At 42.6% G+C, this 12,188-nt stretch overlaps 1 protein-coding gene across 2 annotated transcripts in view; it reads left to right on the top strand.

The window, feature by feature from the left end:
- MGLL (monoglyceride lipase) overlaps nt 1-12,188 on the top strand; it is a 62,028-nt gene that overhangs the window by 15,719 nt on the left and 34,121 nt on the right. For both annotated transcript variants that reach the window (XM_058031835.1, XM_058031836.1), the window contains exon 3: nt 5,168-5,274. In XM_058031835.1, coding sequence (XP_057887818.1) covers nt 5,168-5,274 — 107 coding nt within the window. The remainder of the gene's footprint in view (nt 1-5,167; nt 5,275-12,188) is intronic.

The following is a 12,188-nucleotide window of genomic DNA, read 5'->3' as shown; positions in this document are numbered from 1 at the left end:
CTCCAGAAAAGGAAAAGATCACCAATCGTTTAGATCACAAAAAAAATTATTCTTCATTATGTGTTCTTGTAAATTATTAGCTGATTTTTTTTTTTGTAACCTTTTAGCAAATACCAAGGGTAGAAAACTAGATTGACACTTAAATCTCAACAAATCTTATAATATGATAGATAGCTATTCCTCACAGTGAGGCCCATTCACCCAACTAACACAAGAATTAACACCTTCCACTGACTTTCCATGATAATATACTCTGGAAGCAAAATACACACATAACATTTTTAACACACCAAAAGATCTGTGAGTGACTATCCACTTGCTTGTCTAAAAATGTCACCGGTTTTTGGTAAATAAAAGTTAATTGTTTGGCTACAAAAGAACTGATAAATCAGCTCAAACAACACAACAAAATGTAGTACTTAAGCCAGTCATTTTTCTGGCAGTTCAGCTGGCTCAGAGCTTTCCTGTCAGTTTGTTTTTAAAAATTACTTTAGGAATTTAGTGTCTGGAATTCAAAACTGTGCAAGTCAGATGTTCTTTGTTAAAGCTGATCTGGTTCTGGTAACAACATCCATAAGACCAAATGAAAAGCACAGTTGCCTAACATAGAATAACATGGTATTAGCTTAAGTTGTGAGGGCTTGATTCAGGAAATCACTTGTGTGTGTGATTAAATCAGTCCTTATTCCGGACAGCATTTACAAATCCTTTTTTAACTTTCATCCTGTACTTGGAGAGTCCTATTGACTTTCATGTGTTGTTGGGGAAAGTTTCCTGAGGTTAAGGCAAGTACTTAAATATTATTCTGAAGAGGGATGCTTTTGAATGGGGTGGAAAAGATTGCATTTTTCATACATGCAGTCATAGGAAGCTTGTCTTCCATTCTTTGATTCAGCCCTACTGTTTTGGGTTATTTTCTGGTAATAAAAGAGCAAGCATGGGGTCCCAGACAAGTGGCTCTGTCCCCAGAGGACACAAGATGTTAAATTCACATCATCCTGCTTGCAACCATCTCTGTCTGGCTCAGTTTCAACATGAATTTTGTTCAAAGCAAAGCAAGAACTGTGGGTCCTATGCCCAGCAGGACCCAAGCCCTGAGTGGTGTTTCAGGCCTGCCTGAAGTGTCACAACACAGCAGCTTTCTGGCTGTGCTTTCAGTGTATTTTTCTTCTAACAGTCTTGGTTTAAGAGGGCTCTTGCTCATGTGTGTCAGTCCAGTGCTGCAATTTATTTTGCCTAGAATTGTTCTCCTCCAGTTGACTGTGGAATTGCATCTCTGAGCAATTGTCAAAAAGACAGCAAAACAGAAAGTGAGAACCTTTAAACCTGGAATTGCCTTTCTACCTAGAGCTGCAACCTAAAGCATGACCATGCCCTGCAAATCAGCAGCCTACCCAAGAAGAGAAATATTAGTGGATGTGAAGCTACAGTGAGAAATAGGGAAGTCTTGGGCAAGGCTAAAGCTTGGATCAGGTGGTGACCTCTCCAAGAGGCAGGACAGAAAAGAACAACGTGTTCATGTGGATTTGTGCACACAGTGTTGCAGCATAGCCTCCACAGTTTCCACACTCTCTAATAAAGGACAGGGTGTGTTTGCAGGTGCTTTGTATTAACTGCAGGTGTGGCATTGCTGTGTTTTACAAAGCTTGACAGGCTGCAGCTGCAATATAGGAGGGACTGAGAGCAATCAGGGGACATGTGGGAGCAGGGACAGGTCATGGGTGTATATAACCTCATCATGGAAGAGAACTAAACACAGCCTGTAGCTGATTTGAATATTAAAGACAAATATTTTTCTTCCTTCTTGATGCAATAAGCAAGTGCATCTGTTTGCCAAGCTGTGCAGTACCAGGAGGCAGAAACCTGCAGTGGGGAGGGGCCAGGAGGAGGAGGTGATAAAGGCCATGGGAAGGGCAGGAATCTGCAAAAACCATCTGTTGCTTTTGCAAGCAGCAGTCAATAAAGTGGTTTCCTCCAAGAGCCCGTAATTGCTGTTGCAGGGCCGGGTGAGAGCCAGAGCGTGGGACCCAGTCCCACCCTGCTCACACCTTGGCTTTGTGCTCAGAGCCAGCCCAGCTCGGGGCAGTCCTGCTGCCCTGGGAGGAGCTGGTGCCCTGAACAGGTGCCAAAGCCCAAGATGTTCAGCAATCACAGTTCCACCAGCCAAAGCCAGCTGAAGCACCGGAGATACAGGAGCTGTCTGTGCTGTGGTCAGAGACACCAGAACCAGCAGGGATCCAGGCACAGGGCACTTTGCAGAGAGCTTTGCGGCTGTGCACAAGTGTTTTCTACCTGCAAACTTGCAAGGATTTCAGCAGCACAACTGCAAGAAATTTCTCCCCCTTTTTGAACAAAATTTTCATTCTCAACCTTTTTTGAACAAAATTCTCATTGAGACTGCCCAGAGAGGCACTGCAGCCCTGCAAAACCACGAACACTGCAGGCTCCATATTAATTTTAAATGATTCTGTTGAAAGCAATCTCTGATTGATAATCTCTTATTCCAGCCATTGTGGTAAGGAAAAAGAAGACTGTGACTTAAGAGCAGGGATATCTGCAAAAATGTTTACATACAGGAAAGAATTGCTGTCAGTCAATCTAATAGTTTGTTGTATTTTCCTGGCAGCTTGCTAGTGAAAATAAGTTAAATCGTATTTGTTACACTGCCTTCAGGTATTATTTGCCAAATCTAAACTTACTTTGTCATGGAAAATTTGAGATCAAGTGAAAGAGCCAAATCCTTCAATCCTTGTTCAGATGATACTCATACTGATTTCAATTTTTGTAGGTTGTGTTCAATATGTGGCCCTTGTGCTTAGACCTGAAAGCTGGAGCTAAAGAGCTGTGTAGATGTGACCTAGTTTTTAGTCAGTAAAGCCACTCTCACTTTTTATTGAACAACAGGATAGGCTGATTTTGTTTCAGTGTCACAAATTGGAAATTTTATGCTTTGTTTATGATACTTGCTAGGACAAAATTTTCAAAAGTATCTAAGTCCTTTCAGCAGCTAATGTCATTAGAGCTCTAAAGGCACAAACAGACTCAGGGGTTTTATTCAGCATTTTGCAGACAAATAATAACCAGGTCTGTTCCCTGTGGTGTGCAAAGGCTCAGTTCTGCGACACCTGGAAATTGTGTTCCAGGTGGAAGGAAAGGTCACAGGAACACCTTGTCTCTCTGAACCTGTGGGTTTTTATCTTTTCTCACTTGGTTTCACATAAAGTGAGGGCTCTTAGCATCTTGAAGGATGCTGTATCAGTGTGAATAAAAGCAAAACAAGGGCTTTGCTGTCACAGGGATGAAGAACGTAGAATTTCCTGGAAGAGATCTCTTTGCCAGCTTCCCATTAGGTTTCATTCACTTAGTGCCATTTAGTGCATTAATTCAAATAATATTTCTCTGAGAATCGTAGGGCTTTGTTCAGTCAGCCAAGGTGCACCTTTATCTCTGTGCCTAGTCAGCAGAAACAAATATAGGTCCCCTAAAGAGATTAAGTAAGACACTGAGCAAGGAAGCTGTCAAGCTTGAAGGTAGTGGGAGGTGTGGGAGTAGGAGGTGTGGCAGAGAGACCTAGCCTGGCTGAGTCTGTTGAATATCAGGCCAATGGGCCCACAGGAAGAAAGTTAATATTCTCCACTGAGTAAGCAATGTCTCACTTTCTTCAGTATTTAGAGGTACAATAATAAATCCTGCACTCCAAAAATCAGTCTGTGTGCCAGGTGCATTGATAACTTGACAAATCAATTGATCAGGGACAATGACAAAGGAAGGAATGCCTGCTCCACACGGATTGTTTTGCAACCTTCAGTGACACTTAAGAGGATTTGTAAGGCACAGCAAGTTAAATATGGTACATGACCTAATGTCACCCTTGCTAATTGGTGTTAGATACCAGAGCATCTTTGCCTTGTTGCTTTTGTGTTTGCAATGGACTCTGTACAGTCCTTCTGGTCTAGATGGATGCTCTTTTAAATTGCCCAGCTGGGCAAATGCTTTAAAGCAAGTGCTAATTAAAGAGCTAGGATAGGAGTCTCTACATCATCCAATATGTTTTTTAAGTTTAAATATATTTAAGACCTAAGCAGTTCATTGCTGTGAATACACTGTCTAAAAAGGTATTCAAAGCCTCAATTAAGATAAAGTTGAGGAATTTCCTAGCTGTTAACTGCTGTCATTGTTTTATGTTGTCAGTTCTTGTAATATTTCACTGTTCATGTACTGAAAATGTCGAACTTGTAGCCTTCAAATGGTTTTGTGGTTGCTGATGTTGCAAGAACAAACGGTCTTTTAAACAAACAAGTTATGTTTATGTTGCTAAAACTGGATTTTAAATAGTCACCTGTCAAATCCTGCAGAACTTCTGTAATCTCATAGCTACTTCTGCTATAGTTCTAGCCCAAGTCTATACTAATTTTATCTAGCAGAAACACTGGGGAGTTTCAAGTTCTGTCACTTTGATTTGATGGCATTCCAGTAAAAGTAAGGTGTTATTCATAAAACTGGAATATTCAAATATAAGTATTTGCAAAAATAAGTGTCTATTAGACTAGTTTTAATTATCTTGGTCTGCACTGTGGCTATGTAGGAGTCATTTTAATCATAGAAGTGAAGCAACTGTTTTGGGGCAGAAACTGGAATGGTAAAATTAACATAATTGGGTGAAAAGATAAAATTCCAAACTCCAAGCAAAGTGCTGGGAACCTATTCTTTGGCTAAAATTCCACCTTAGAGTGTTCTGGGGCATCAGACAATGTTTGAAGTTATAGTGTTAAGGACAGTGTTGGTATTTGAATCACAGAGAGATACCAGTCCCGCAATAAACAGATGGCATCACTTACACTGGAGGAGCTGTGTAGAACCTCAAGCCCATGGAGATATCCAGCTCAGGGACTGATGCTGATGCTCACCTGCATCTAGAACTTGCAGCAGACCCATGAGCAGTTGCCTTCCCTGCAATCCATCCTACAAAAACCTGTTGAAGGCCAGGTCGATGGCAGGCCAGGGTGACAACGGTTTCCCCTGTATTCAAACTCTGCAAATTCTATACCTGCCTGGTGTTTGCTGATGTCTGAAATGCTGCTGCTGAATTGGATGGTTTCCCTTGCAGCTCTGCACTGTTTGCAGGGTGGTTGCCATGTTAATGATTGTACACTGATGCTCCTCTCAGGGCCCTGGTGTTCATCGCGCACGGCGCTGGGGAGCACTGCGGCCGCTACGACGACCTGGCCCAGAAGCTGACAGGACTCAACTTGTTTGTGTTTGCCCATGACCATGGTGAGTAAAAAACTCTGCTTGGTTAACAGCAGCTCAGGCCTTTGCTGAAGTAAATGCCATTACAGCTACTCAGCAGTGAGAGAAGAGCCAATAAAATATTCACAACCAGACATAAATGAAAAAGGATTACCTGTTGCTTTGTCGAGATCTGCATATTGAATCTGTAAAAGCTAAACTTGTTTGCTTGGAGTTTTCCTCAGCCTTTTCACCTCACTCTAAGGGATTATTTCTTCTTCACCTGTCTCTTGGGGGTGAGGTGGTATTGCCCGCTGTGGAAGTGGGACCAGGAGCCATTTCTGCTGTATTCACGGTCAATGTCCTAAGTGATCCCAGAGGGGAGGCTGAAATGTCAGCACAGCTTTCATATACTGATACAATGAGACAGCTGCACCCTTGAGACATGGAGAGGCAAGGAGGCATCACTGACACCTTTGAGCACATCTCCACACTCCAGTAGAGAGACTGGAGCTGGCTGTGCACGCCTCAGCTCTGAGAGAAACCCTCTGAGGAGGGTGCAAGGCTGTGACAGCACAGCAGCATCCCTTTGGCCCTCAGCCAGCAGGGTGGGGCAGTGCTGGGCCAGGTACACAGTGCTGGGCAGGGGTCCCTGCCTCCTCTTGCTTGAAAGGCTCTGCTCTGTGCCCCACGCTGTGCTGGAGATGTGCTGGGTGTCACCAGGTCTCTTGCAGTGCATGGATGGGGACATCCCAGCAACATATTTGAGCCACCCATCCTGGCTCTCTGGTAGCCTCCTGTCTCACATAAACCCTTGCAACTTCATAACTTATGCTTGGAGATCTTTGCTTTGATTTTATCATTGCAGACTACTGCTCACTGTGACAGCCACTCCATCAGTATCAGTATCAGCAAAATGAATCAATGGGATTGATGATGGCAGCGGGCAAAATGCAAGGCCAGATTCTGAGCTGACAGGTTGAAATGAGATGGATCTTGGTGTAAATCTGATGTCCTTTGGGTAGATTGAAATCCCAGGTTGAAATGGGATGAATCTTGGTGTAAATCTGATGTCCTTTGGGCAGATTATCCACTGACATTGGGAAGTGTACTGCCATTTACTTGGCTGAAGCCAAGACTCAAACCTGCCCCCAAGGTCTCCTCAAAGACAGGACTGTTTAACTTGAGTTTGAAGATCCTGAATCTACATTAGTCATTGCAACATTTACCCATGAGAGGAAAGGCAAAACCTTACTTAATCTTGGTACCAAGGCTTTCCCTTGCTCTTGCTCTTGTGACTCACTTTTGATCACAGCACTGCACTTGATATGCAGAAATGATCCCTATATTTTCTCTGAAAAGGAGAATATCTAGCCCTCAAGACAGCTTGCAAGGAAAATAAATAAAACCCATGTGACATTTTATTTTGGAACAATTGATCACATGCCATTTTTGAGGCTGGCTTTGCACAGAGAGTTGACCTGTGCAGAAACATCCTAACTCAGCACCTAGGTCTCTCTCTCCCTGTGTAGGCAGAGTGTTTCTGAGTGTTGATTCATTCATTTTGATGCACTTCCTTCTGAGCAGGAGGCAGGCAAGCAGGAGTCTGCAGTAATCCCAGTAGGAAGTGTCTCCATCCCCCTCTGTTTGTCTGCATGGCATAAAGTTCATGGGAAGGGGGGTGGAAGAGGCCACATGCTGCTCCCCCTGCAGCTGCTGCTAGCAGACCACAGCCACTCCATACAAAAAGGCACCGAGCTCCAGGATTGCAGTTGCTCTCTGTGCGTGTTTAACTCCATGCCTTAGCTCCTCATTTCCATAAAGCTTGATAGAGGTTCTAAGAAGCAGAGTTAAAATAGCATTAATTGAAGCGACAAATCAAGAAGAAATTATAAAACATTTATTTATTTATTGCATGGATTTGATACAGAGAATGCTTCTTCTATTGATAAGGAAGGGTCTTTGAGATGTGTGTTCCTGTCAGGCATGTTTTGTGCTGTGTGACTATTTGCTCTCTTTTTCCTTGAATATCTTTTTCACTAGATAAACATAAATATTTCTTGGTGTTTTAGGTTTTGGCTTTTTTTTATATACCTAATATTGCTGGATTAAACAGTGCAATTAGTACAAATCTGATTTCTCAGGTCAGTTAACAACTTTGTTCTCCTTGTCAGACCTAGAGTTTTGTTTGTAAATTCCGTTTTCCTGATCAGTAAAGAGGAGAGGATGAAAAGGAACCTGAAAGCAGAACAATGGAAACACAGTTGTGTTACACAAAGAGCTGATGTAACTGAGCCTCGATTCACTGTAAGTTAGAAAGACAATTAGCATCTTTTAGGCTCTGTATAATAATCTTTGCACTTAAAGAGACAACCACAAAGGCTAAACTTTGATGAAATACAAATTACATCCTGAGGTAAATGCCAGTGAAAGCTGAAGGACATAAATGCCTCCATTGCTAAAACTGCTCTGGTCAGACTGGGTGGTTTAAAATTTTCCTCCAATATTTTATCTATTCCAAATCACTTCAGCAGTGTGTTCCCTTTTGTGTCCTTTCCTTTGGATACCTTTGGGTAATATCAATTATTCAATTGTGTTAGCACTATAATAGCTGTCTGTTCCCTACCTCATACCATGGCTCTTAGTCGTGTGAGCTCAGTGTAGACTTCCTGACCTGGATATTTGTTCAGCTTCTGGTATTCTCATGGATAAAATTCCCAATACAGGTGCATTATCCATGAGATCAATAATGCAGTTCCACAGCGTGGCAAGCGAGTTTTCCCAAATGACTCGGGAAGTTACCAGGGTTGGAGTATGTGTGAATTGATTGATTTATGTTGTGTCTATCCTTCAGTCAAAAGAAGGAAAAATAATTTCCATTTTTATTGCTGACTCTCTAGGAGCTCACACATGGGCCCTAAATCTTGCCAAAGGCTGCTCTGAATCACTGTTTCCTCTTATGCAAGGCTTGACCAAAAAGGTGCTTCACACAGTAACAAACACTGTGCACTCCAATTTGGGTCTTAGCATTGCCCCGTAGTGTAAGGAACATCTGGCTCACTTTTTTTCTCAGTATGTGAAGATTTGAGCATTCACTCTTTGGGATATTTCATTGTAGTCACAAGACTGCTGGACCTCATAGATATGTATTAGAAATTTTCCATGGTGACGGTGGAAATTGAATTCCAGAAGACCTCTTAACCTTAGCTTACATCTAATATTATTAAATGGCTTTGGTTTATATCAGCCCTGTGAAAGAGGAAAATGGAATTTCTGTGTAATACAGCAATTTTTTTTTTCCTGTGGTCTCTTATAAGGAGTTTTTAACAGGCAGGTAACTGCTTCCCATGATTTCTGGATCTGCTTGGCATGCGCCTTCATGATGGCAGAATTAAGGCTGCTGGGATGACCTTGCTATTTCTTCAAATTTAGCTATTTTGAAACAAAATGTCACCTTTTCAACTTAATTTCTGTGCTAATATTATTTTATTATGGCAAGATTCTGATGACAGAAGAAAGATACAAACAGATTATTGGCAGTCAATTTAGGAAAGCTCTCAGAATGAATAACTGTGGGGGATTCATCAAAGTGGAGTGATATTGCAGTTCTTCAGTCAGCTGCAGATTGCAGCTCCTTTAGTTTTAACACAGTAATTTTAGGGATCTGTAAAGCTGAGAGCCAAGGAAAACAAGAATAAAGGCTGGAGAATGTGGCTTTGTTTCCTCATACCAAGCATTTTGAGTTGGTAAAGCACATGATGTTCCAGCTATCCTTGTCTCTCTTCCTGTAACATCTCATTTGCTGAGATCTAATGCTCTATGGTTGCATTACATGGCCAGAGCCCAGAAAAACCACAATTTCACCTTCAAAAGTACATGTCAACTAATAGCAGTCAGAAACACATTTGGAAGATACAGGGACCACAAAAATGTGTTTACTTTTTTCTTACGCTTTTTAATCATAGTTGAAATTAGGCCTCTTTTTCACTTGCACTTGCTCATGCTACTTAGGGGTATGGTGTCTGTTTTACATAAGGATGAGGAGGATGAAATTCTCAGCCCTAACCTGGTGGCAGTTCCTAGCCACCAGATTCACTTTCATTTTTCTTTCACCAGGACGAATAAACCCTCTACCTGTCCTGGTACATGAAGACCTTTGACTCTTTCACCCTTTTTGAAGCTGTTGAGTTTCCCACTCTCGAGTTATGTTTAATGTCAGATCAAAGCAGAGGGGAAGGTTGCAGCTCTAACAGCTTATTCACATTCCTTAGATGTTTCTAACTGAAGTTCAGCTTGCTCTGGCAGCCCTGCTGCTGCTGCTTTGTGTGTGGGGAGCATTTCTGATGGGTTAGCAGGTCCCTCTCAGACACCCACTGGTGCTTCTTCTCTCCATTAATTTTTTCACTGCTTTCTCTGTTTAATGAAAGATTTATTTCTAAAATGTAGAAAATAGCTTAAGCAGATATTTTTAAATGCACCAAATATTAGCTGCTTTTGTTTTGGTTTTTTTTCTAAGTGATTGCTATGTTGTTCTTGCAACTGTTAAAAGACCATTTTGTTGATGAGAACAGAAGGCTTTTATTTATTCATAGCACTGGGAAGGATTGGCCTACACAGAAAGATTAAAAAGAACTAAACATGGTCAAAATGGGAGGGGGAAATGACCAAGAAGGGTGTCAGAATTAATAAGAACAAGAGTTAGGGTGGCACTGTAAGTGTGAAGTAACAGCTCATGTACGTTAGCACGCAGGAATGTTCTGGATGAGCCCATCGCACCAGGGCAGGAAAGGTTTGAAGACTTTTCTGCAGAGCTGTGGGGAAGAATGGCACTCACTGTTTCCTTTCCTTTGACAGGAGGCTCACAGTGGGTTGTGGGCATTTTCACTTTTTTCCAGCTGAGTGCTCTGGGTTCCTCTGACAGGGGACCCCAGAGGAGATGGCTCTTTGCCCTGCTGGTACAGCACTGCCAGTGCTGTTTTATCCCTGTTTTGACTCCCTGCTCAGTATAATCCCAAACCTTTCCCTGCCTTTCCTTCTCCAGATGTTGGGTGAAGGTAGCAGACAGGCTTATCTGCCTTCCAGGCTGAAAAGGAATGCTACCCCTGTGTGGGGCACACAGAAGCTGAAACCACAGATTGCAATTGCAGGGTGAGTTCAGATACTGCAGTACACCATGGAATTCCTTAGGCAGTGAGACAACTCTGAGAACCTGGACAAAAGTCATCCTATAAACAAATGGCTAGTGAGTAAACTTAGTTCTGCCTTCCTTCTCTAACTCTGTTTTGGTTGTGGGAATTCTCAAGAAAGGAGATGAGCTGAGATCCCACCCTGCAGCCATCACGGAGCTCCAGGCAAAGGGAAATCAGTTGTTTCTAACCTTCAGCTCTTCTGGAATCACTGATCTTGTAACTCTGGATCTCAGAGTAGCAGTCACAGCTTGCTGAGGAAACTGGGTCATGCTGTTCAACCTCTTTGAAATTATAGAAATGATAAAATTAATGCTATGGCTAAGATGCAACTTTTCCCATGCACTGAACAAGCTCTTGAACACAGTCTTTCAACTGGACAGTCTATTTCTCTGCTTTTTCCCAAGTTGCTGCATGAGCCTGGGTTCTTTTGGTGGTTGTGAGATGGTACCTCCCAGAGGGACCACAGCTCATGCAGGAAAAAGTCCTCTGGATACACCTCCTATAACATAATGGTGCTGAAATGTGCCCATAATTATATCATAACACAGTGTAACCCTAGGGGAGTATCCTGTGGCACAACAGGCAGTTGTAAGCACTTTGAGATGGGCTTTATTAAATGGAGGTTTCCACATTATTCTTGTTATTTCAGGAGATCATTAGAGACTTCTGCAGCCCAGTCTTGCCCTAGTGAAGTGATCTCTGCTGCTTTAGCCCTCACCCTTCATTCACACTGGAACCACACGGTCCCAAATCTCTGCATGCACCATGTGGCATCTTTCAGGGCAGTCAGAGTTGTTTCCATTTGAAAGGAGCAACTACACAACAGAAAGAAAACTCTGGGTGAATCATGAAAGCACATCCTTGCAGTGTCTCTTGCTCTGGAGGAAGCCAGGACTAGAAAGGCAAATGCAGCCTTTGGGGTTTTTTTTGTCATGTGAAGGCAGATGAAACAGCACTGTGGGGCCAGGAAGCAGCTAGACCACAGCAAACTAAAAATAAATAAACAGTCAGGCTCCACAGAGCTGGTGTGTCTGATGGAGCACACATATGCAGCAGTGTAGTATTTTGTTTTAAGTATTTGGGTTAGGAAAGGTGCAGGGAATACTCAGAGGTGTTTCCTCTCTACTCCACTCTGGGGCATGAGACTTTATTTGTTTCATGGACTTCCCTGCTGATGTAAAAGTGGGGAAAACAGTCTTATACCAGTCATTCAGGCAAGGGAGTTTGGAAATTGTGAGGACTGGCTACACCTTTATCACAGATGCATAGAAGAAAGAACACCTGAAATCAGACACATAGTGTCATCCACTGTGAGCTATGAAAACTTGCCAACCACACCCAGGCTGCTCAAAGCAATCTATTTGTTTATCTGACCCTGACCAATGATTATTTTTTAAGTCAGATTTAATTGTCGTACAGTCAGTGAGGTAAGACAGGTTAGCACCCAGAGCTGAATGCAGGAACTGTTGATAGGGGGAAAGACAATGCAGATGTTCTTTCATCGCTGCCCCTGTATGTGGACATCACTGGATGGTCATGGTGGGCTGCAGCAAAGATTGCAAGAGAATGGTTGTGATTTCCTCAGTTACTCTGCTCCTCCCAACTGCTCAACCATTTCCTCACTGCTTTGTATCCACCCCGTAACAAAAGGTTATTGAATAAACAACATGTCATTCTGCTGAACAGGATCTTTGGCTCAGGCCCTGGCTGAACTGAGCTCACTCGTCATCCAGCAGAGATGTGCTGTGAGCTCTGAGGGAAGCAGGGCTG

Source organism: Melospiza georgiana, chromosome 11 (genome assembly GCF_028018845.1).
Source record: "Melospiza georgiana isolate bMelGeo1 chromosome 11, bMelGeo1.pri, whole genome shotgun sequence".
NCBI classification, from domain to species: domain Eukaryota; kingdom Metazoa; phylum Chordata; class Aves; order Passeriformes; family Passerellidae; genus Melospiza; species Melospiza georgiana.
The sequence above is the reverse complement of the archived record's forward strand: the minus strand, read 5'-3'. Positions and strand labels throughout refer to the sequence as shown.